General features: G+C 33.7%; 1 protein-coding gene across 1 annotated transcript in view; it reads right to left on the bottom strand.

Annotated features, from left to right (window-relative positions):
- Positions 1-25,007, bottom strand: part of LOC108775601 (coiled-coil domain-containing protein AGAP005037) — a 117,220-nt gene that overhangs the window by 36,062 nt on the left and 56,151 nt on the right. The window contains exons 6-8 of the mRNA XM_018542018.1: positions 9,539-9,692; positions 2,644-2,815; positions 1,262-1,405 (exon numbers count right to left, since the gene is read on the bottom strand). Coding sequence (XP_018397520.1) covers positions 1,262-1,405; positions 2,644-2,815; positions 9,539-9,692 — 470 coding nt within the window. The remainder of the gene's footprint in view (positions 1-1,261; positions 1,406-2,643; positions 2,816-9,538; positions 9,693-25,007) is intronic.

Below are 25,007 nucleotides of genomic sequence, written 5' to 3'. Positions count from 1 at the left end.
ATTAATATAAATTGTAAATATAAATAAAACATATAATTAAAATATAAACGCATGTATTACTAGCTAGATTATGTTACATCACAAAACAAACAAATATAATTAGTAATAATTCTATATTTATGAATGATTCAAATTATAAAAAAGAACACTATCACTTCCATCTTTTTATGATAAACCTTTAACTATCGACAACACAAATTTTGCACTCATATTAAGAACATGTGTTAATATTAAGAGATTTATAAAAAATTATTTTGTATTATTATTATATACACATGTATTATATATGTATATGTATACTGAGTGTTGGGTAAGTTTTGACTAAGCACTCGTGTGTAGATAGAGTAGACTAAACTTAGGTAATCGAAAAATTTTCTATTATTTATCCATTTTGTAATTTTCGCAATCTTTTTTTAATTATTTAATCACCAAAATGTCTAAAATCGATGCTCAAAACAATTTTAAGATACCTTTAAGAATTCTTTAAGGAAGCGTCAATTTTATCCGATTATTCGATAATTTTTAGAAATTAATATCTCCTTGACTATTGCAAAAATTGTAAAATAGTAAAGAACTTTTCGACTTAATTTAGTCTGCCCTATCTATAACACACTAACGTTTTATCAAAACTTACCGGATTCCTGTGTGTGTATATATAACACTTTATTTCTATCGAGTCACAATGCTAAATAATTGTAGATAAAGTTTAAACTTTTGATCGATCCACTATGATAAAATTTTAAGAACCTTTTGTTATGTTTGACGTTTTACTAACAAAAGGTAACAAAATAACAACATCGAATATATCTATCTCTGTTTTTTTTCATTGATGAATCTAGATACTCAACAGATAGAGCTAAAGAATCATGTAATTTTCTTTTTAACTCAACTAGTACAATTGCTTAAAAAGTTTTTAGCTATATTCATAAAAATTGTATAAGACAATTTCCGGAATCAATAAGACTTTTGCCAACAACAGTCTTGAATTCACCAACATTCCGCTTTCAGAGGGTAGCTCGAAACGATGCTCATGCAACTCGTATTCATTCGCAAACAGCCAGCCAGTTAGCTAACCAGTCAGCCAGAGCCAGTGTGGCACGATTCTCGGATGGTTTCAATTCTTTCTCCCGCTCCTTCTCTCTCTTTCTCTCATTTCTCTTTCTCTCTTTTTATTTTCATTTCCTTTTTATTCCGCGCAGGCAAGCCTCTACGCAAGACAAACACGCAGGCGACAGAGTGTGCGTGACGTGGGGTGCAGTACCGAGTAGCGTCGTAGCCCTGTCCGCCGGGTGGCAGGGGTGGCGGCGCCCCCGGAGGAAACGGGGACCGCGGGGGACCAGACGGCGGACGCCCCGATGGTTTCACGCCGTAAAGGCTGTACGATTCCTCCAACAGCTCCGTATCGCTGCACCACCCACAACAGACATACACATCCGCGCTATCAGACATCCGTGTGGAGGAGGTCACAGTGCGGAGACCAGTGTCAGTAAGGACTAGAGGTAGGTTTCAGTCATTCGGAGTAGGTGAGACTGGAAACGTTTTTCTCTGGAAAAAAGGTTGCCACCAGAAGGACGAATGGATCGGGGTTTCCAGGTGAGTGGAGTTTATTCAAACGGATTGTACAGAATCGCTGTATTTACACGGATAGATGTGCTGGATCTCTTATTAAGGAAGCTGTACGTAATAAATTAACTCGTGCATTTATGCCCAGTCAATAATTTGTCGGGGCGGAAAATACATTGTCGGCATTGGACTATCGTGCGACGCAATATTATATGTAGTCGATTATTTAATAAATTCAATCAGTTCCGAAGTATTTGAACAGGGAAAATAAATGTTATCTGTTCTGCGTAAAATAAAATATTGATGCTAATAAGGTGAATGAAATGAATCTCGATGTAATGAAGTAGTTAATATTCTATCGTCGCATTTTCAAATAGTTACTCTTCTCTTATTAAACTTTATATGCAGAGTAGTCTAAATTTTTTATATTTTCCTTAATTCAATAATAAATTCATCCAATTTTTATATTTTCATTTTGATAATAAATTCATCCAACAAATGTTTTTACAAATTAATTTAATTTTAGAAATTTAATCGACAACAACGTAGCATAAAAATTTTAATGCTACATCTTTACCGAATTTGAACTTCTAGTCAGTGTATAATTAAAGAAGTGAAAATTTTCTATCATTTGCACTCTTAGAATTTAATCACTAACGATCTCTAAGCTTTTAAATCGTTTATTTGTTAGCTCTCGGAATTCTGGATGTAATTTTAACGAATGAATACTAATCGTCAGAGAAATTCTCAGGTAAAAAAAAAAATCGTGGAAATCTAGGTCATCTCTTCGTTCCGAAATATTAAAAAGAATCATCAATTATAGCCCTTACAAAAATGTAATACTTGCCAATTTAATTTACTAAAAGAACAGGATTAATTACTTATTTCGAGTACACATTGCGGAAAAAGTCAGATTGCGTTAATTGGAATAATGGAATTAACATTACAATTCAGGTCGAGATAACCAGAATGATATTTCTAATTCTCAATATAAGTAATTTATCATTACCTTTTAGTGTTCAATTTTCAGTCTCAATTTCTCAATAAAAAAATTGTATCACTGCGCGAGATTTTGATTACCTGGCTTCTTCATCGATGACAGGCGTAACAGTTCCCGAATATTGCGAATAATATGGATCCTCGTAGCTGCTGCCGGCACTGTAAGGCCCGGGTGGATATCTTCCGCTTCCGGAACTGACGCCGCCACCACGCTCGGGGCTGCTCATGTATCCGCTTTCCCCATGTAGCCGATCTGCAGAGATTTAGTGATTCATGTATTAGTGAAAACCAACGTGGAGAGTACCATCAACATCTTCTCTTTTTCCATCTGCACCACTGCGTTGCATTTTTGCATTAGACTGCTTGGGAAATAATAATCGGTTACTATGTACACAGAGAGTCTTGTGTTCGTTTTTATCAATGTAGATTAGTTCCAATCGCGGTTATTTAACATATTCTTTATCCTTTTCTAATTTTCGGAACTAGAAAAAGATAAAAAATAAAATAACCCGAGATTAAAATTAATCTGCATTGATAGAAGTAGGCATTATATTCTAACGACATCGTTAGAAATTATGTAACGATATACAATTAACCTTAGAACGCTATCGATACTAAATGATACAGAATTGTATTGTTCTGAATTAATGTAACATAAGACTTTTATACATTTTATTTAACTTTTAATGACAAAAAATATTTATAGTCCATCTTTATATTATATATAGAAGAAGAAAGAAAGAATGACACACTATTAAATTTAATCTTGAAATGACATAAAGTATGTATAAATCCAATGTTTTCTCATAACGTTTATCAATAAATTGAATATATTAGTAACACAAAACTGCTTAAAAATTGAAATCACTTATTATGTTCTATGTTATAAAAACAAATTGAATTTTTAAAAGCATATCCCCGCTTAACAGATTGAATCTCCTTATAACTAGAGTCTTTAAATACCAGAACCTTTAAGTCGAATATAGATTAGTCAACTAGACTAATCGTCGTCACAATTTTTTATCCTAATATATGATAGCCAATCAGATATATCCTTCCATGATGATTTTCTATTTATGACCATCGAAGGCGTAACTTAGCGATCAATGACTTTGTTCATTTATACATAAAATTTATTATAGATACGATAGCATTCCAGGGTTAAACGTGGGAAAAATGTTGTGAAAATAAAATATCAATTATTAAATAATAATTAACAAAAAACCAAACATATATCTTAATAAACGACTAAAGCCAAGAAATGGTAGGTTACAAAACAAAATCAGCAATTATTTTATTAAAACTCAATTATAAAGAATTCTTACGTTTGTTTTACTTGTTCTATACAATGTTCCTTGTGTTTTTCAAGACAGCTTTTTAATGATTGTTATCATCTATTCATGGCTCGATACCTCCGTCGAGTATGAGTTTCGTGGTGCGCGAAATGTGCAAATGAAATTACAATTAGGGGACGGTATCGACGAGGAAACGTCGTTTATATCAGTCATTACGACATGGAGAGGATAAGAAAAAAGTTCTTTCACGATCGTGCTTCTTATGGGAGGACATACAACTACAGTTCTCGAGTGACAGAGGGAGTGGATGAAAAATGAGATGAAAGAGATGCTGCTTTCCGTACATTATGATATCACACAGCGTTGTATAAGGGAAATGACATACGCAGGAAGTTTCTAGATGTTTATGAGGAGGGATTTAGCTTTAGTGTTGGGAATACGTAAAATCACGATAATTTTGTAATGGCTCTACAGTTGCTGTAAACTTTGTATGTTATGCCATAACCATTAATTTAATTACAAGCAAAATTACTTACGAGAATACTGATAATGCGGTTTTCCGCGCTTGCATTAAATTAAAATACTTCACAAGATATTATTATCATACATTAAATTAAATAAAGAAAATTAATTATTAGACGCTACGTTAAATATTTTTGATCAAATTAGTGATAAAAAAATAGTAAATAATTTATTACACATTTTAAATTTTTTGAATCAATTTTCGAAAGAAGGTTAGTTTTACAATACTCAAAAAAGTTTTAGTTTTCTTTCTTCGCGCGACATGTCAACGGCATAAATTTCACCAGCGGATTCCATTCACATTTATTCCCAACACTATTTCCACGGTCTCGAGGTCGTTTAATTAAAACTTGACTCGACCCGGTTTGGCTAATCGCCACTGCCAATTTTATGATTTTTCTGCGTTCTAAACAGCCAACCATCCCCATGATTCAGTTTCTCCTTAATACAAATATGCCACATTTGTTACATTTTTGTCACATCTGTTACGTTTGAAATTTATTAGTCCTTTACTCACATAACCTGTACCATTACTCTTCGCCCAACAGCTTCCTTCCATAAAGGATATAAAAAGATTTCTCGTTTACAATGTACGTTTACTAATTTCGGACAGACGAAGATTAGCTTGCGATCTTGAAACGACTTACATTAAGCCTGCAGAGATTTATCTACCGCTAGGATTTATATGCATATCGCTGTAGTAAACAATAAATAACGTTGCTATTTTTCACGAGTAACTAGATTTTATTCTGCATTATAAATAGATTTTACATATTTTATTTTATATACAATATGCAACTGATTGTGCTGTTGTATAAAATTTGTAAGGCTTATAACGACATCTTTATATTATATAATAAAATAAATAACGTTATAAAAATCATTAATCGGAAACTGTATAAAAAGTATGCGCTACAAATTGTTAAAAATGTTTTATAAAATTTTATAATATATAAAAAAAGAATTCTTTGCAATATTTTAAGATGCATATTAGCATCGTTGTCAAATTGACTGTCAATTTTATTATTATTATTTTAACTTCTATTTAGAATTGTTTTTATGTCCGGCATTTTTAAATTGGCGTACAGTTCATATAAAAAATGTATTTAAAACTTACATATAAAATATTATTAAGCAACATTAAGATCTAGTCTCGACTGCATTTAAGTCTTCTTTACTTATTTAAAAAAAATGTTTATTGTTACTTGGACATATAAGGTGGTGCTTTTTTCCAATGTACTTTTTTTTAGTAATTAGTTGTAAGTTGCGTGTAAAATAATTACATATTTACTAGAACATTGTTAATAGAGTTGGAAAGTAACTCGTTACTTATAACAAAGTTATAGTTGGAATTACTCTTTTTCAGTAGCTATATAACTCAATTTCGTTTCTTTCTCTCCATTTATAACTATAAGTTAACTTGATTATATTTTAACTAGCGGCTAATTTAATAGTTACTTTTATAGTTCTACTTTTCTACTTCATATCATAACTTATTTCTCAACATATGACCAAAATAAAATACTGAACAGTCAGTAATTATTCTTTTTGAGATTGGAATATATTTTTATTCTTGAAAATTATCATATTCTGTAAATATTTGTATTAATATTATAATTAAACTAAGAAATTTTTTTGAGAGAAAAGAACTAAATTGTAACAGGTTACTTTTATGAAACTTTCTCAATTCTGGTTATTAGTAATATTAGTAATCAGCAGTTTTGCTCAGCAATATACAATGCTTCATGGGCAATTTTAGGTAGTAATCAGCTTTAATATTTCTTGTATCGCCTATGTGTATTTTGTACATAATTCATTCAACGGATATTTTATTTTTGTTAAAACACACATACATTTGCGGTCATTTTTATTGCAGTGTAGCTCAAAGTAGGCGTTATTGCTTGGCTCGCGAACTTCAAAGATCAGTCGGAGATATCCATAAAGCACGTGTTATTGGCGTCCCGCGATCGCAATCCGTCGCGGAAGGATCGAGCTGTGTCTGACGAATGTTTAAGGATACTACTGACCTGGTATACTATAGAGGGAGACCGAGCTGTCTCTAGAGAAGCGTGCCGAGCCCCCGAGGCTTCCAAGGGGACTCTTACCACACTGGTAGCTGCGAAGCGGCTTGGCCGGCGGCACCCCGCCAACACCTATCCAACCATCCAAAAAACCAAACAAAAAACCAATGTACCCAGGTGCTCCGATTTACGTATTTCCAGTTTCTCCGTCACCCTCCAATAAGCCGTTCGACGTTCAGTGCACATGCAGAAGTGAACAAGTACCGTGATCCACGCGGCAGTTGGACCATTTTCTCACGTCTCACCGCGGACTTCGTGTGCCACATCTAATTGAAATTCATACAGCGTGTCCACACAAATGTTCGATACTTCTAAAACGTGAATACAACCGATTCGAGTGAGGCCGTGATAATATTCTTAAGAGCAGCGATTGCGCGCGATTTGTCGGAGACTGGGAATCTTTTGAATAAAAAGGTGCGTTGACAAATTTATACAGTCACGTCTCTTGCAAGAGAACCTCACAAAATATCAAACTTCGATTGCAATAAAATTTTGTATACATACAGGTTACATATAAATTAGATGAACATTTGGAAAATATCAGGCGGCTAATAAACACTTTTCAGGAGTAAATCAATTCTTATGCGGTTTCCAGCTTTTTTATTCTGTCTCAAAAATTATTCAAGGTATTAAAAAATGTTTTTAAGATATAATGTAATAAAAAACCAAAAGCTATTTAACAAAATGTATAAGGGGTAATTTCCTTAAAATCATTAGCCTCTCAATTGATATTTTCCAAATTCATTAATTTATGTAACTTTTACGTATACAAAGTCATTAAAATTAGAATTTGACACCTCGCGAGGTTTCCTTGTTAGAAATTTATCGATGATTGTCATGCACCTAGGTTTATACTACGAGTTTAAGTATAACCGCGCGATTACGAGCGTCATTGAAATTTTGACGTAACAGCTTGTCGACTTTTACATATATGCACTTCTCGACCACGTTACGATAATCGTAGCGTCAAGAGAAATGTCTTCTTTAGAAAATGCTTCCGTTTGACGTTTTTTTCTTGGCTGACAGCATTTAGCAGACGCTCGCGTGTTTTACTATACAAAATAGATATGCCTCGTCATAGTGGTTGATGATTAATCACGATCGATCTGCGTGCGATTGGGCTATTCACGCGTCCTAAATCAGTTTCTCTCGGTATCTCCGTGTAAAACGTTTCTCTCGACAACAAGGAGAACGCTGGCAGCCAGAAATGAGGCCATCCTTTCCCCTTGGACTAGCAGATAGCCTGTTAAGTGTTTTTGAATAGTTCTCGAATAGCGCTCGGCCAAACGCCGACGGTCGTAACGATCTCCGTTGTACGATTAAAAATCGAAACGACCTTGCAACCGTCGATCGGAAATATGAAGAATGAAAAGCGATTGCGAGTGTGTGCGTTTGTGTTAGGATATATGCGCTTAAGCTCAAAGCACGAGGTAGGCGTTTGAAAAAATTGGTCGAGTTTCAGGAAGATTTCAAGAGGAAAGTGCGCTAATTTACGAACAATCGTTATTCCTTTCTCATGCCACTCTCTTCCTTTCTCAGCCAATTAAATCGCGAAGATAACGATCTTGAAATATGATTTAAAATGCTAGAGCTTATAGTATATAGCAAGTAAATTTTGTATTTCACCTGGAATAACATTTACAATCATCTACATATAATTATTACAGTTTCCAAAGATTGAAGAACAATTGTTGTGTAATTGTTATATAAATAATAAATATAATAATTATATTCGTAATGTTATTAATAATGTATGTTGCTTATTCTAAAGAAATAATAATTAGATAACTCTGTTGCATTAAAATGTAAAAATTATTCCAGATTATAAAGCCGGGTGAATATACTTGTATAATATGATCCTCATGCATATCTTGCTTTTGGTACTTATATGCTCGCACTATAAATTGCAGCATGAACTTACATATAAAATAATTACAGCCGCTCAGTCGATTGACTAGTCGCTTCGACCAATTTTCAGCAAAATGATTAAAGAAATTCTCATTTTTTTATATATCGCGTACACAGGTGTTTGGAATCGTCAAAATGAACAATTTAAGCGTATTGCATAAAAGGCGACCAGAATTTTACAATGTCAATATAAAATATGTCTTATACTGAAATAAAATCTAACTTTTTCAAATAATAAAGAAAAAGTTGATTTTCTGTTGCTCTGTCCAGTTTCTCAATTCCTCGTAATTTCTTCTTACCGAAAGAAATCTCCTTTTTAAAGATATCAAATTTTAAATTCGTCCTCCAATTCGCCGAATTTTTCATGAATTTTGTAAAATCTTTTGGTTTTACAATTTTTAAGATAGGACGTAATACATAGGACATATTACGCTCGTGTTGCATCGATTTCTCAAAATCTGAGAGAGTCAAGAAAATTTTGGGATTTTAAATCAATGACGTCTTTTTCAGAAAGGTTTCTGGTCACCTTAGGTAAGTTATTTGAGGGAATGCAAAATTTTACGCGGGGCGTGCGCGTTGCATAATATGTTTGCATTGATCTCACAAGGGGGATGGTGTACTACTACAGAGAACATTGGTGCAGGCGTGAAGGAAATGCATAGGCGCACGAAGCGGTAAATTCCCATTGAGAGCGGCCCAAAGTTGTCGCTCTGTAATCTCTTTAGAAGTACATGCGACATCTTGCTTATTATTAGCAGCTTCATCACGAACTCGAAAGAGAATATACATTCTACAAATTACATTAATTTCTGTGTTTCTCTTTCTCTAATCCTGTAAACATTAATTGCAACGGTTAATTATCTATTTAGAGAAGAGTTGTAAGATAATTAAACATTATTCCAATCAGGCCATAAATTTTCAAGTGTTTACTCCAAATTTAATAGGTGGAATTTTTTAATTAACAATCGGCAATAAATGTCACGTGTCGACGCACAGTAGTGTCAGGAATTTAGCGCAAAAACACGATATTTCGAGCGTTGTTGGGCCGCTCGTTTGATGAGTCGTGTCGATAGGGTCTCGAGAGCGAAACTCGTGTTTATGTACAACACGCGTGCACGATGACACACACGTGGAAACGAGAAGACATAGGAAACGCGGACATTCGTATACCTGGTGTGGTGAGAGTTTTCGGCTGCGTCGGGGTCGCGCTTGGACCGACGCTCGACGCCGCCGGACTGTACGCCCTTAGAAGAGGCCCACCACGCGGCAGAGTGCTGCTTCCACCCACATAGTATCCACTGCCGGACGTCGAGTTCTTAGCAGTCTGCAATCAGAAAGGAACTTGTCAGAAAGTACGATTTGGGTCACGCGCTAATAATTCGAAGGCCGAGGAATCGCGGTTATTTTTCATGCCGATCAAGACTCGCAATGAACACCTAATTGACGTATGGTGCAACAAACGTCGGACGTTTGTTCGTCAATTAAAGGGCAATATGGTAATTGTGGTAACCAGCACTAATTACGTGAGGTTGCAAGACTCTCCTATTAGTTAATTGTCGATTCTTGTTTAGGTATCATAATATTTGCAAACGAATCTTTTAACGAGATTGCTCGGGATTGTTATCTTGTCGAGATAGAGTCTTGTCCATGTACAAGCGTCTTCCGACTGTCGCTTTCGTAACTGGTTTCAAGTCTCGGCTAACGTTAGCTTTCCAACGCGAATTTCCAACGCGTTTTTATGATCATTTTAACGGTCACTGTCCCGTGTATATATATTTAACTTGGACAGTTGGAAAATGTTTGTTAAATTTAAAACATTGAAAATTGTCAATTGTTTAACAACTAACTTAATTTTATATTAATTTTTATATTAACGTAAATATGTTAAAAAATAAAATAAATATTATATAAAAAATTAACAAAAAAAATGTAATAGTGATCTAATTTGTAGAAAATCACATCTGTTCATTAAAATTAACATTTATAATGTGTTTTAAATTAACACATTTTATTCACTTATCTTAGAGTTTACGTTTTAAAATACATTATTTTTAAATCGCTTGTTCACTTATTCACAAATTGTGTTATTTTAATACTAAGAAATATGTTGAATATCAATTTAACGTAGAATATTCAAATAACACAATTACATTATGTTATAAAATACCATTCGGTATTTGAAAAATTCAACAATTTTAAGAAAGACTGAATGGATCAGTTTTAACACAAACATAAAATATTTTCTATAATAGTAAATTTAAATATATATTAAAAAAACACAAATTTTTTATAAATGTTTTTGTGTTTTCGAATATAAAGTATATTTTTAAATGCGAGGTCGACAATGCAGAGCCTTGAACCTTTCTATTTAGCTCTGAAATGCACTTTGAAATATTTATACGCGCAATAAAGCGTTTGTAATTCCGCTCCCGCTTGCAACATGGAATGCCTAAGTTATTCGCCGTATCATCCCGTTTGTTTCGCGCTGCTTGCCTCGCCAACTTTCCACGAAAGATTCACTTTCCCATATCGATCACACAGACTGCATGACACATACAGAATATACGATTAGCGATCCCGCATAAGGCTTTAAACGGTTAATAAAATAAAGTTGTTTCTCTCGCACATTACATTCAAGTTGGCGTGACGAAACGTAGTCAATAAATTCTTTACGATAATAATTCGCGACCGCAATTTATTCGTCTCACCAGTGTATTATATTGTTGAAAAAATCGCCAGAACGTGTAGTGTTTTCATATAAAAATATCACAAAATCTTTATTTCGAAAGTAAAAAGCATTTACATAATTGTAAATATAATATATTTCATCATATCCGCACTTCTCCATATTTTTTCATCATATGTAATGATTAGACCGACAAGTTTTCTTTGTTTTCGTTATCCCGTTTGTATCGGAAATCGATCATGACAAACACACAGCAATTACATTGAGAAAACTTTCTGGTTGAAAATAAATAAACCAGTTGATTCTGATCATATCAATCAGAATTCTAGCAGAGATAATCAGATGTCCAATTATGTGACCGGAATTCTGATTTAATGTAATCTGATTCGTTTAAATTTCAACCAAATATTTTTTTAGTATCCTACATTTTCTAACACAATCGCCATTTATATTACTATGTTGGAAGTGCATTAAATTGTTCAAAAAAACTCGAGAATACATATAACAGACTACACGATACACGGAACATATTTATAATTAGCGATCCCGCATAAGTCAACCATTCTAACACAGTTAATAAAATGAAGCTATTTCTCTTGCATATTATACCGGAGTTAGTATGGCGAAACGCGGTCAATAAATTTTTGCCCGCGACCGTGTTTGTACTATTTTACCATTTTGTATTAAATTGAAAAACCCGGAAAAAATATTATCTCAAGTAAGAATCTTTCAAAACCTCTATTTTAAAAGTAAAAAATATATGTAACTGCAAGTATATTTCTTCATATCCGCGTTTCTTTGTATTTCTTTATTTGCTTTCATCTGCAATTGGACGATTTTTCTTTATTTTTGTTATCCCGTTTGTACTAAAAATCAATCGTGATAAACGATAGTCACAAGATTCTCTAACCGTACTTTGTAGATATTTATACAGAACAAAAATATTAGAAGCCTCATTAACTATTATTTAACTAAAAAATTGATTTATGTGTATTTGCGCACGCTAAATTACTTGTTTAAAAAACTCTTTTAACTTCATAATGTCATAATCAATAGAAAACAATACAAGTAAATTCCACGTAAATGAAAGATATGAGCGTTTAATACTTTTAGCCAAGACGTATTATGTTATCTCTATTTCGAAATACAAAAGGCATCCATTGTAAATACTATATTTCTTCATATCTACATTTCTTCATATTTCTTCATTACCTGCAATTGTCGACGATCTTTCTTTGTTTTCGTTATACTGTCTGTATCAGAAATCGATCGTGACAAACGCGGTGGTAAATAGGTATGAGAATAAATGTGAATAGGTCTGATACAGATATACATCAGGCAAAGAAGAAATGATCGCGCGTTCCAATATGGACATTCTGATATGGGCGTTCGATCCGTAGGGACCGTAGGGGCAATCTCTATCTTCGTAGTCCATTCTCATTCGTATCGGGATGAAAATTACACGCTGTGCTCAATGACGAAAATGGGCTGCTTTAACCTGCGGCCGCCACGAAAAGTCCCTCCCTCTTACCGATTCTTACTCGCGCGCTCACACTCGGCCAATTCACATCAATTTCGCTTTAGTCGTTGTTTACCGTCGCCGTGAGTTCAACTCGCCGCCTCACTCGCCGGGCGAATCGCCCGGAAGAAATAGAAGTCTGTCGATGTAGAAAAGAATTGACTGAGAATTTAATTAATGGGGAGTGGTTTTTCAAAGAACGATTGTATCTAAAAATCTATGAAAAAGGAAAATTGAAAAGAGAGAGAGAGAGAAAGGAGGAAGAACTAAATTTTGCTCTCCAAAGGAGATTGTTTAGTTTTGTGGCGAGACTCACGTGTACCTTTCTTTTTGGCAAACGAGAAACAACTCAGCGGCAACAAGAGAAAAAGAGGAAAATAACAGCTCGTCCAGGCGTTAATCATACATCGAATAAAAGAAAAGAAAAACGACAAATATTCTTCCACTCCTTTTATACATCTACAAAGGGAGTGAGAAGGTGTACAAGAAGAAGTCCACGGCTGCTGAAGAGTCTTTTCACTAGACGTGCTTTTAATTATAAAGATCATCAAGCAACAACCGAAAGACATCTGTCGAGATTGTTCGAGAAAGTAAAAAGATCATGAGCCTTGTGCTTTTAGCCAAAGTTTTTACACATCGAGCGAAGAGGGTACAGACAGCAAGATTTCTCTGGGTTTTTCGGCAATCGTGTCGAGTGTACTAAGAAAGTATACACGACAAAGACTTTAGTTTCTTGCTCCTGTGTCGGTAAGAGCAAATAAAAAGAAAAATCCAGAGACGAAGTCTATTTGGAGGACAGAAAATCCGCGTCGTTGTCCTGATCGAGAAAAGTGTCACTTGGCGAGTGACAAGTGAGATAAGTCGCGAAAAAGAGTTCGCGAAGCAGAGGGACCAAGTGATTGTAAAAAATCGGCAAGCTGTGAAGAAAGATCGGCGAATGGGGCGGAGATGCCAGGTAGTCTTCTACAGTTTGAACAGAAAGACGGTAAGACGAGGGAACTTGCAGCGTCGCATGTAGCGGCTGAAAAAGGGATACCGTCAGGCGAGGTCGGTAAGAAGAGTTAAACGGACAACGTTGGGAGACAATTCTCTCTTTTCGTGATCGCGATCAGATAGTCGTGGGATAAGATTAAAGGGAGAGAAGGCCAGAGTGGGCCAAGGAAACGAAAAGAGAGAGAAAGAGAAATCTCTCTCTTCGGAGTAAATATAACGAAGAGGAAAAGAAGAAGAAGCAACGGCCGTAAGGAGCAAACAACAAACTTTCGTCACGAAACGATTGAAGAAATAGTAATTAGATGCAGCGAGGGCGATGATCAGATAAAAATGAAGAAATTCGTGACGAACTTCGGAATTAGCATACTTCCTTCCACGTCCTTGATCCTTCTGAGCTTGCTCGTTGTGGCGGTTTCGAAAACATCGACTGGGCTTGTCGGCGCCAAGAAAAATTTCGGCACGCCGATGCACAGCGTACAATTAACGCAGAAGGGCTACATTCAGGTGAGAATCGCGTGTAATAACGAAACCAGGATCTTCAGTATGTAAATTTGATCCTTTCTTGTCTAAATTATTTTTCACACATGAGAATTAATAGGAAGATTAAGTATATTTTATATTTTTTCAACTTCATCCAATCGGAAGTCTAACGTAAACCAAAGTTTATTATATGGAGAAATTCATAAAGATTTGTCAAAAATATACGTAAAGGATGATATAGCTAAAGTATCTAAAAATTTAGCGAACTATAAATCTGAAAGTAATTTTGTTGTTACATAAAATTGTCTCGGTAGTCGAATTGAGAGAATGTTCACACGGAATACGAAGATTCGGGTTAGAATTTCGGCTGAAGTAATATTTTTCACAGTAAGTTCTTTACAGATTTTAAGATGCTAGTAGTGTCAAATCAACGATCTAATTTAATTTTGGGGAATTATTATTTCAGTTTAATGTTACAAATCCGAAAGTAATCAATTTCTAGTAATTATGTATAGAACGCTCAAATTGGTTACCAAAATGTCAAAACTTTTTGCTGCATTGTTTATCATGCTTGAGATTCTTAGATAATTATTTAGATGCATCAACAAAGTTATTTTCAGATCTGCACGTAGCTAAATTTTTAGATACTTCTCCAAATTCATTTTTCTTTGGAGAATCTCCATAAATTTTTCTAAGAAATAAAAATTCTTCGATACATGTTAGAACTAGCTGATTAGATGAAATTGAAAACAAAATTTTCATATTATTTCTCATACATAAAAAATAATTTGAATAATTTGCCGATTATATAATCCTGTACAGATTCAAATGTTTGAAAAATTTTATGTGACGAAACGTGTTATGTTATGTCCAACTCGGTAAAGGATAGGAATATGGTAAATTATTCAGTAATTAAATGTGTATTTAGTATGGAGAAAGTATAATAGAAAAATAAAATAGAATGAGAATTTCAGATGTCATAGCACCAAGACTAAAGATCATAATATTAAGTTATGACTCTCTCTGTGCGTAATATAATTTATATAATTTTACATTATTGAACACTACTAAAAATTCTTACTTAAAAGAATATTTAAAAAAAGATAAACATAAATAAAGTTAGACGTCCAATTTTAAACGTCAGAAACGTACCGAATGTTTCATATCATTTATTTCAGACAATAATAAATTCTTCAATTATTCAAGCTAGCAGTTAAAAACATATAAATTTTTCTGATTGTATTTTACCGCGTAGCCCTGCAGGAATTCTTGTGATTCCGTTGAAACATTCGTGTAAACGATTAGTCAAATTGGCTACAGAGATTGCGCAACAAAACATTCCGTAATACTCAGCATTTAGATACATCGGGAGAGAAAAGCTGGCAAAACAGTGGGAACAAATAATGATAAATCGCCATATTGTCGCCATATCGGATATAAAAGATACATATGCATTAACGGAGCGTGGAAACTCCCGAGATTTCTATCGATTACGTGAGCAGGAGGGCAGTTCTATAATACGTAGAAAAATAAAGTTAAATTTCACGCTGATTGCCTAATTTTCATCGTTCACTCTAAAAAACGTCATGGTCTACGTACCCATTTCTATATGTACAACGTGTCCTAGATTTCCTGCGCTTTCTTTTGCCTACAAAGATTCTTTGACTAACTCGGAATTTTTTCCACGTAAAATTTTTCCTTACGGATGTTCGATATTCAACTTTGATACAAGATTAAAAAAAGAAAGAAAACTTTTGAAGGTTCTAATTTTGTTAAAATAAAGTTCATTGAAAGAAATTTAAATTTAATAGATATTTAATCTTTTTAAAGAAAATTCGTACAGGTTTAATGTAAATTTAAAAAAATGTTTCTTGAGAGAAATTTAACTTTGAAAACGATCAAAGAATCGATTATCGTACATTTATGTCAGAAAAAGACATGGTAATAGCAACTATAAATGACTATACAAATCTTATATGTATTGTATATATTCCTGAAGAAATTTTTTTTCAAAATTTATATTCTGAAAATTATCACACAATACTGAAAAAGTCTACATCTTTTTCTAGAATTCTAAAAAATATACATAAAGTTTTAAAAATTTATATAAAAAATTCTACGAAAAATTTTCTCAAGGTATACATTAATTTTTCATAACATAAAATTTATACAGTTGCCATGTTTTTTTTTTAATGTAAACGTTAAGATAATTAAGTTCTAATCATTTGAAATCATCTTTTATACAGAATTAATTATAACGTACGAGATATGTTGTACGCTAAGCACTTTAACTTTTCAGTTTCTCAGATGGGAATTACCGGTACCGGAAATTCATGAATTTACATTTTGCCTTTGGGTGAAGTCGAGCGATCTCACGCATCCTCACTCAATCCTCTCGTACTCAAGTGAGTATTCTCAATACAATCACAATTTGATGTTACGCACGTACGTGTCATTAATTTCTTCTCTGTATATTTATACGCAACATTTCAATTTTTTCTACCGACTGCAATCGCTCGCGATATGTTGTCCAATTTGACAAATTTCAAATTCAAAAAAACGCTTGTCATTTTTCTATTGCTTTGCAATTATTTTTTAGATTACAATTTAACAATGGAAATATAAAATAAGATAATTACTATGACGAGAATTTTACGTAAAACAATCCACATTTCGCAAATGCTCGAAATGCAGACGATAAGAATCCACTTTACCACTATTCTGTCGAGGATAATAATATCCGTTAAACGAATGTTGAACTACGTCCAAGTAGATGTAATATCTAACAAGGAATAAAGAGACGTTTTAGAGCTTCTCTTCGCCCACTCTGTCCCATTTTTGACGGAATTGTTGTAACGCTTCTGAAATAGTAACGAGAGCTGTTGTCTTACATGGCGCAGCGCTATTATCCATTCAGGCATTCACTAAGTAATTGCGCGAGAGTTCGCGGAAAGTATCTTCGCTTATGGAAAACGCTCGGCCTTTTCGCTCGTGCGTGCAACTATCGCAGATTGTATAAGTTTTGTAGCATGTTAAGTGAATGCTTTGCCCCGCGGCGTTATTCTTTTTACGTGTGAGATTTAGCGCTACCAGTTTCGTTGACGAAACGCTAATTGCTCGAATTACGAAATCTCGCGGGATTTAACTACTCTGACAGAGAGAGAGAGAGAGAGAGAGAGAGAGAGAAAGAGAAAATTTAAGTATTTATGACGAAGGGTTCGCGAACTATTATCATTAAATATATTACCTTATATTAATTAGTTCATTAAAACCTTATTCCTTTATAAAATCTTAATAATGTTCTGTCGTTTAGGAAAATTAGAATTTTGTTAAAAATGTTAAGAAAGCAAAATAGTTCTTCGATAGCGCCTATAAATAATATTTATGCGTGTGGATTACGCGATAACTACATATCGTTCATTTGCTATAATGACATAATCGAAAAAAGAAAGTTTTTTGAGAAAATAAATTTTAATGTTTGCAATCATTCAATTTTTTAATATTAATTTTGAAACGCAACTTTAATATAATAATTGATTGTATACTCTATTGAAAAATATAAAATTCAACACATTTCACACATGTGTTCCAAATTATATATATTAAAACATTTTAAAAATAATAAAATATATTTACATTAAATTTATTAAGTTTGAAATCAGCTGGGTAATCAAAGTTTAAGTTTTAAGCAGTGATACAAACTTTATATTCGAATAAATAAAATGAAGATAGATTATCGATCAGAGATTTTGTATCGCGTATCTGTATCGCATATTTTTTACAACATAGACGCTCTTAATTTACAAATCAATCGAAATTACCAATAATGCTTCTAATTTGTGCTGCATGCACAAACAAGAAATAGATATAACTTTTGTTACGTAATCAATGACAATATATAAACAGTAATTATATTTTGAATACGTATAGTAGTGTAGAAAGACGAGAGACATACGGTTTGCATAAATTCTAACTTCATGGTATATTTCTCGGTGTATACTTCCACTGAGAGAACGATGCACAAACATAATTCTGTTTCGCTGTCAAAGGAAACGAGCGGGAACGTTTGATTCGATCTTGGATATCGTCGCGCGGAAGAAGCATTCATCTGGAAATCGGCGGCGTAGAGGTATTCCAAAGACCGGTCCGCATACGCGAGCACCGTTGGTATCACATATGTCAAAGCTGGGAGAATCGAATCGGTCGTTACGCTCTATGGCTCGACGGACGTTTGGTGTCACAAGGTCGCTCGGAAGAGGTAAATTCACTTAATCGACTATTCGAAAATTCGTCACAAAGACGCAGAAATCAAGTACGAAGGAATTCGAACCATCTAGATTCGTAACAAGAGACGCGCGTTTCTCTACTATTAATTCCCACCGAACCATTTCTTGTCTTTTTTAAGTCGTTCTTTCATACAGAAAAAGTTTTTAATTAAAAATAAACGAGTCAGTAAGAGTCTGATCGTATATCAATCGAACTTCAGATCATCATAATCGGACATGTAGTTATTTCAACCATCGCAAGTTTATTGACTCTAGATATAATACATACAATAGATACTCCAACATCTAACTTTGACCGTAATGCATTCATATAAAAGGTCCTGTTTTAATCTTAATTATATTGAGATATAATGGAATGCCGTAAACGCGAATAATCACGTTAACAAAAAAAAAAAAAAAAAACAACACGCAAGTAATGTAAAGGTAATGGAAAAATCGCTTCTTGCAGGTGACCGGTCACGTGATCCCGGAAGGCGGCGATATCGTCCTAGGTCAAGAGTATACGGACTTTAATAAAGGGCTCGAGGAGGGAATTGAGGGCTCGGTTTTAGGCTTCAACCTTCTGCTGACCTCGGTGTTCACTTCCCTCGATAGCGGCCTTCATCAAAGACCTTCATTCTGGTCAACCAATGGAGTCATCGATCCGACCGAGATTTCTCACGCCACAGGAATCCGGACGAGAATAGCGAGGCGCGATTCGGATCTCGGTGGGACGCGTGCCCCTGATGGGCTAGTTTCGGTCCTATTCAAGCTCGGCTCTAATTGGTCCCGTAGAATTTCTCGTACGGACGACGTGAAAGCGGCGGAGGGTTCCGTGACCTCGCAATCTCCGCTAAATATCATTAATGATACACTGACGGAAGAGGCAACGTCGATTCGTAGGCACGCGATCACTTTCGGTACCGACGATTGGACCGAGGGAATCGACCCGTTTAACAAATCGTTTGACGTTTCCTTAGGTTTGCAATTAGTGAAATTGTCCTACATCCGTTGCCAGTTGGGCAGGGGTAGCCCCCCCATAGGCGGCCCGCTGATGTTGATTTCCTGGAGCAGGACACCCGTGAAGGTGTTCGGCGGCGCCATTATAAAGAACGTCGGCAATGAGTGTGGCAAATTCTGAGAGACTCCTTTCGAGCTAATAAAAAGAGAAGCGCACAATTGAAGATTTAATGAAATAAATATAGTTTTTCAATTTTGTAAACAAAAATACAATAAGGCACGTTCCACTCATGTTTTTAATTGCATCTGTTCCAAAAGAATTGATTTCAGAGCTCTCTTATTCTGTAAAATACCATTGACGCTACTCTCATTGGAAAGACGTTTTCTTTTCCTTTCTTTAGTTTCACAAAGCATTTCACTCAACATTTTCTATCGTTTGCACTATTCGATCAGTGCCATCGCAACAATATTAAGGATATATTGCACATATTTTCAAAATAATGAAAAAGTTATGAAAAAATAACAGATTATTCTAGATTGCGCTCAAAAAAATTTAACGACAATTTATCATCTAAATTAAAAATTATTTCAACAAAAGATGATTCTCTAATAGAAATGTACAGAAATATATTGTATTATAAAATAATGAAAAAAAATCGTAATTTTTTACGTAAGTACTTCAAGTATTCAAAATGATTTATGTAAAGTTATATTGTAAAGATTAGTTATTCTATAAATAAACAAAATATTTAATATTTATTTCTTCTAAATCTCTATAACTAATTTTTTACAATTAAACTTTGCGTAAATCATTTAAATACTAAAGGACACATATAATTAAAATTTTTATCATTATTTTTTCAATTTTAATGTATAACACTAAAAATAATAACAAAGAAAATAACTAAACAATGAAAGGATGTCATTCAATAAAAATAGAATGTTATAAACACAATTTATATGTATATAGTTTCTTTAAAATATAAATATTAATGCATTTGTAAAAATGTGCAATACATCCTTAAGAAAGTCACTAAGCAATAATCATAAGCAGATTTAATATGATAAGCGAACTATTGTTTTGGCCTCGTCAATGTATTTACGGATAAAACTAATTTTCACCATGATATTCAACTATCGCGCAACCCGCGTAATTGCGCGAGTTTCGGATTCTAACCTGCACATTTATAGTCGCGCGGGCGAGCCTCCCGAGTGGGACTCCCAGCCGCAATCGACGATCTCGTCTCGCCTATCGATCCACGTCGCGCGTTAATTAGTTTCGCAGAATTCCCTTGAACGTCATCGCGACCACGGAGAAGGGAAGGAGAAATGTGTCCCGCGAAAACCGCGACTCTAGCCTGGTGAAATTGTCGAACGTCAAGGGCGTAGCTATACGTAGTAAAAGCAAACGAGTCGTAAGAACCCAAAGGAGAGTTACAAAGCTCACTGGATTATCTTCTTTCTCTTCAAGTAGAAGAAGAAGATAGTCGGTCTAAACGCACTTACAAGAGGACGCTTAAAAATTATCTTAACAGTTGTAGGAGCAGTAAAATTTGCATAAAATTCTCATTGTGACTTATCTCTGTATTAAAGCATCTCGTAGTTAATATAATAAAATGTTAACATTCGTATAAATTAAACGTAACTTCCTGATATTATATAAGAAACTATAATATATTACGAGATACTAGTTTATTTTTCTTTTTTACATACTCTGTCTTAGTGGATAGAGAACCTCATATTTAAATAGCAAACGTTTTTCTTATCGTATATCGCTCTTTTGCTAAAAAAATCAAAATATTAAAAAAAACGGCAAAAAAAACAATTTTTAGATGCAAAAAAGAGCGGAAACATAGAGAAAAAATGAAAATTCTTTATTCCTCTTTAATTTTTTACGTAAGTACTTCAAGTATTCAAAATGATTTATGTAAAGTTATATTGTAAAGATTAGTTATTCTATAAATAAACAAAATATTTAATATTTATTTCTTCTAAATCTCTATAACTAATTTTTTACAATTAAACTTTGCGTAAATCATTTAAATACTAAAGGACACATATAATTAAAATTTTTATCATTATTTTTTCAATTTTAATGTATAACACTAAAAATAATAACAAAGAAAATAACTAAACAATGAAAGGATGTCATTCAATAAAAATAGAATGTTATAAACACAATTTATATGTATATAGTTTCTTTAAAATATAAATATTAATGCATTTGTAAAAATGTGCAATACATCCTTAAGAAAGTCACTAAGCAATAATCATAAGCAGATTTAATATGATAAGCGAACTATTGTTTTGGCCTCGTCAATGTATTTACGGATAAAACTAATTTTCACCATGATATTCAACTATCGCGCAACCCGCGTAATTGCGCGAGTTTCGGATTCTAACCTGCACATTTATAGTCGCGCGGGCGAGCCTCCCGAGTGGGACTCCCAGCCGCAATCGACGATTTCGTCTCGCCTATCGATCCACGTCGCGCGTTAATTAGTTTCGCAGAATTCCCTTGAACGCCATCGCGACCACGGAGAAGGGAAGGAGAAATGTGTCCCGCGAAAACCGCGACTCTAGCCTGGTGAAATTGTCGAACGTCAAGGGCGTAGCTATACGTAGTAAAAGCAAACGAGTCGTAAGAACCCAAAGGAGAGTTACAAAGCTCACTGGATTATCTTCTTTCTCTTCAAGTAGAAGAAGAAGATAGTCGGTCTAAACGCACTTACAAGAGGACGCTTAAAAATTATCTTAACAGTTGTAGGAGCAGTAAAATTTGCATAAAATTCTCATTGTGACTTATCTCTGTATTAAAGCATCTCGTAGTTAATATAATAAAATGTTAACATTCGTATAAATTAAACGTAACTTCCTGATATTATATAAGAAACTATAATATATTACGAGATACTAGTTTATTTTTCTTTTTTACATACTCTGTCTTAGTGGATAGAGAACCTCATATTTAAATAGCAAACGTTTTTCTTATCGTATATCGCTCTTTTGCTAAAAAAATCAAAATATTAAAAAAAACGGCAAAAAAAACAATTTTTAGATGCAAAAAAGAGCGGAAACATAGAGAAAAAATGAAAATTCTTTATTCCTCTATAATTTGTTATTATCAAAATTGCATTATAATAAGATTTATGTTATACAAAATTTTTATGATTCAAAATTCAATATTCAAACTTATTTTCTGGAACACTTTGTTTTATCATTGTTGTATCATTGTTACGGTAAATGAGCGATGTACAGTTTTGTCTTTCAAATCGCACTGTAAATGAAACTAACAAATTTATAAAAACATAAAATATAACTTCCTTAGACACGAGTGCTTAATGATAAGACACAGACGGTTTTGAGTATCTTTGAACATCTTGTCTACGGATGAACTTCGACACGAATACTCAACAAATTCTAGCTACGCCACTGCCCGTTCGTTTGTCTCTTTGTAAGCAGAGTTTCGACACTGACGTTTCACGGATGCGGATTTTCCGCTGACGTGATAACGCCGGCGAACGAACGCGGTGATGTCTGAGGATCCGGCCGTAAAAGCGCTTTTCCTCCTGGTGAGCCGCGTGTTGAAATTCCGTTTACGTCTCGCAATCCGAATCGTCGCCGGCGAATGAAACGTGATGTCGAATAACTGGCGTTACTCTAGCGACAACATGGTGTCTACAATATGCTTTTTATATACTAAGATGACAGTGGAGGAAATTGGGACATCATAACGCCTGACAAAATGTGTCAGTGTATGTGTGTAAGATGTACTCTAATTAGTATAATTTTCTTGCAGCAATAGGAGTGCCTGATAGAAGATTATAAGCGGCGCAATGTTCGCAATATTTATGTTAATGTAGTCGAAGATTATCCTGTTGATTAAGCCTTAAAAGAAGCTACCTAACTCTAAAGCTAACCTTGAGAAAAAATTTTCTTAGAATTATACAAATTAGAACTTTTCAAAAATGCTGAAAAAATCTATATCTTTTCTTAAAATTTTTCATTTTTATATATAAATTCTGAAATATTCTAAAATTTCTCAAACGTATTCTAAGATTTCTCATTCTATGATTTCTGCAAAATTGCCTCAAATTTTTCAGATTTTATAAGATTTCATCAAAATTATAGAATAAAAAATCTTAAAGATCGTTCAAGACTCACATACTTATATAAAGAATTTTAGAAAAGATAAATTATGTAAATTATTCTGCAATTTATACATAAAAGTTCTAAAAATTATATGAAGTTATGAGGAAATTTTCCACCGAGGGATAGTTTGAGAAACATTTCTCCCACCTCTTATTCTACTCACTTTAAGTTACGCGTGTATCTTCGAAATGTAACGCACACATTTTACGAAGAATAAGTTACCGCTGCGAGATCGTGCGTACCTAATTAAAAATTACTAATTAGTCTCATTATACTAATCGCTGTTGTGTCATATGGTCGACGTAAATTACAAAGCGTACAATGCCAAATAGCTCAGGTAACACGATTACATAAATAGCGTTACATCAACTACTACACGCGTCTTACTATGCGTTTTCTCTCCTGGTCGTGCTTTATTTGGCGATCTCGAAGCGTCGGTTCACAGATAGCCACTCATTTGTGCAGTCTCTTTCGCAAAGCTGTCTCTGCGACCATTTAAAGAGTGCATTACGTTTTGCGACGTGTGTGTTGGAATTAGATGGAAAAAAGGATAGCGAACACATTGTCATTTTGATAGTTTCGTGAGATAATGCGGTACTGAATAGTCTTTACTACTTTCACAATATCTGTCCATTTTATGACACTAAACGCTAAAAATAAAAGAAAAATATTAAGCCTTGGCTGTTTTTCAATTAATATAAAGAAGTAATGTATCAGTTATCACGAGAAAACGTAAAAGAAATCGTTATATATACGAATATATCAAAGACAATATATAAATCTAGAAATTCTTAGATAAAATATTAAGTTACTCTAAAGATTCAGACTTTTAAAGAATAAACTAATGGAAAATAATTATTAATTCTTTTTTATATAATCCTAAATATTCAAATTAACAGAACGTATATAATGTACATGTAAAAAAGAATTATTTGCCACATTTATTTCCTATTTATATGCATAGTACGGCGCGAAGAAAAATAACTTTTGTATTTAATTTATAATAATTGAGAAATATATAAAAACATTTTTGTAGCGTGTGAAATTATAAAAGAAATTATTGCGTTAATTTCAACCGTTCGCTTTGACTTCTTTTACAAATCGCAAATTCATTATACATTTGAACTATCATTTTGTAACGATTAGAGAATAAAAATATTTCGACGTGAAATTATAAAGAAAGTTATTATCTGCGTTAATTTTGACCGTTCGCATTGATGACTACCGAGTTTTGCAACTCGCATAATATGTATTGATCATTATGCGCATGAGCTATTATATGTTTCCTATCTCTTTTCCCAATATCCATCCATCTATATGAATAAAAGCAAAAGCATAAACACACGTGATTACCACCATCGCGCCTGGCTATCTCGAATATTTCCGCTCTAGAAGACAATTTCGTCGATTCTCAATTTAATGGCAATTGGCAATTTGTATGGCTGATAAGATAATTGTGTCGTCGGCTATCGCAGTACAGGCATTAAGTTTTAAGTAGATTACGATATAATAATAATCGCGACTGTAATTACATTAATGTATTAAGTATGGTACAAATGATTATAATAATGTATTGTATCACTG

This window comes from Cyphomyrmex costatus, unplaced genomic scaffold (assembly GCF_001594065.2).
Source record: "Cyphomyrmex costatus isolate MS0001 unplaced genomic scaffold, Ccosl1.0 scaffold302, whole genome shotgun sequence".
In the NCBI taxonomy this organism is placed as follows: domain Eukaryota; kingdom Metazoa; phylum Arthropoda; class Insecta; order Hymenoptera; family Formicidae; genus Cyphomyrmex; species Cyphomyrmex costatus.
This window is presented reverse-complemented; position numbering and strand designations above follow the sequence as displayed.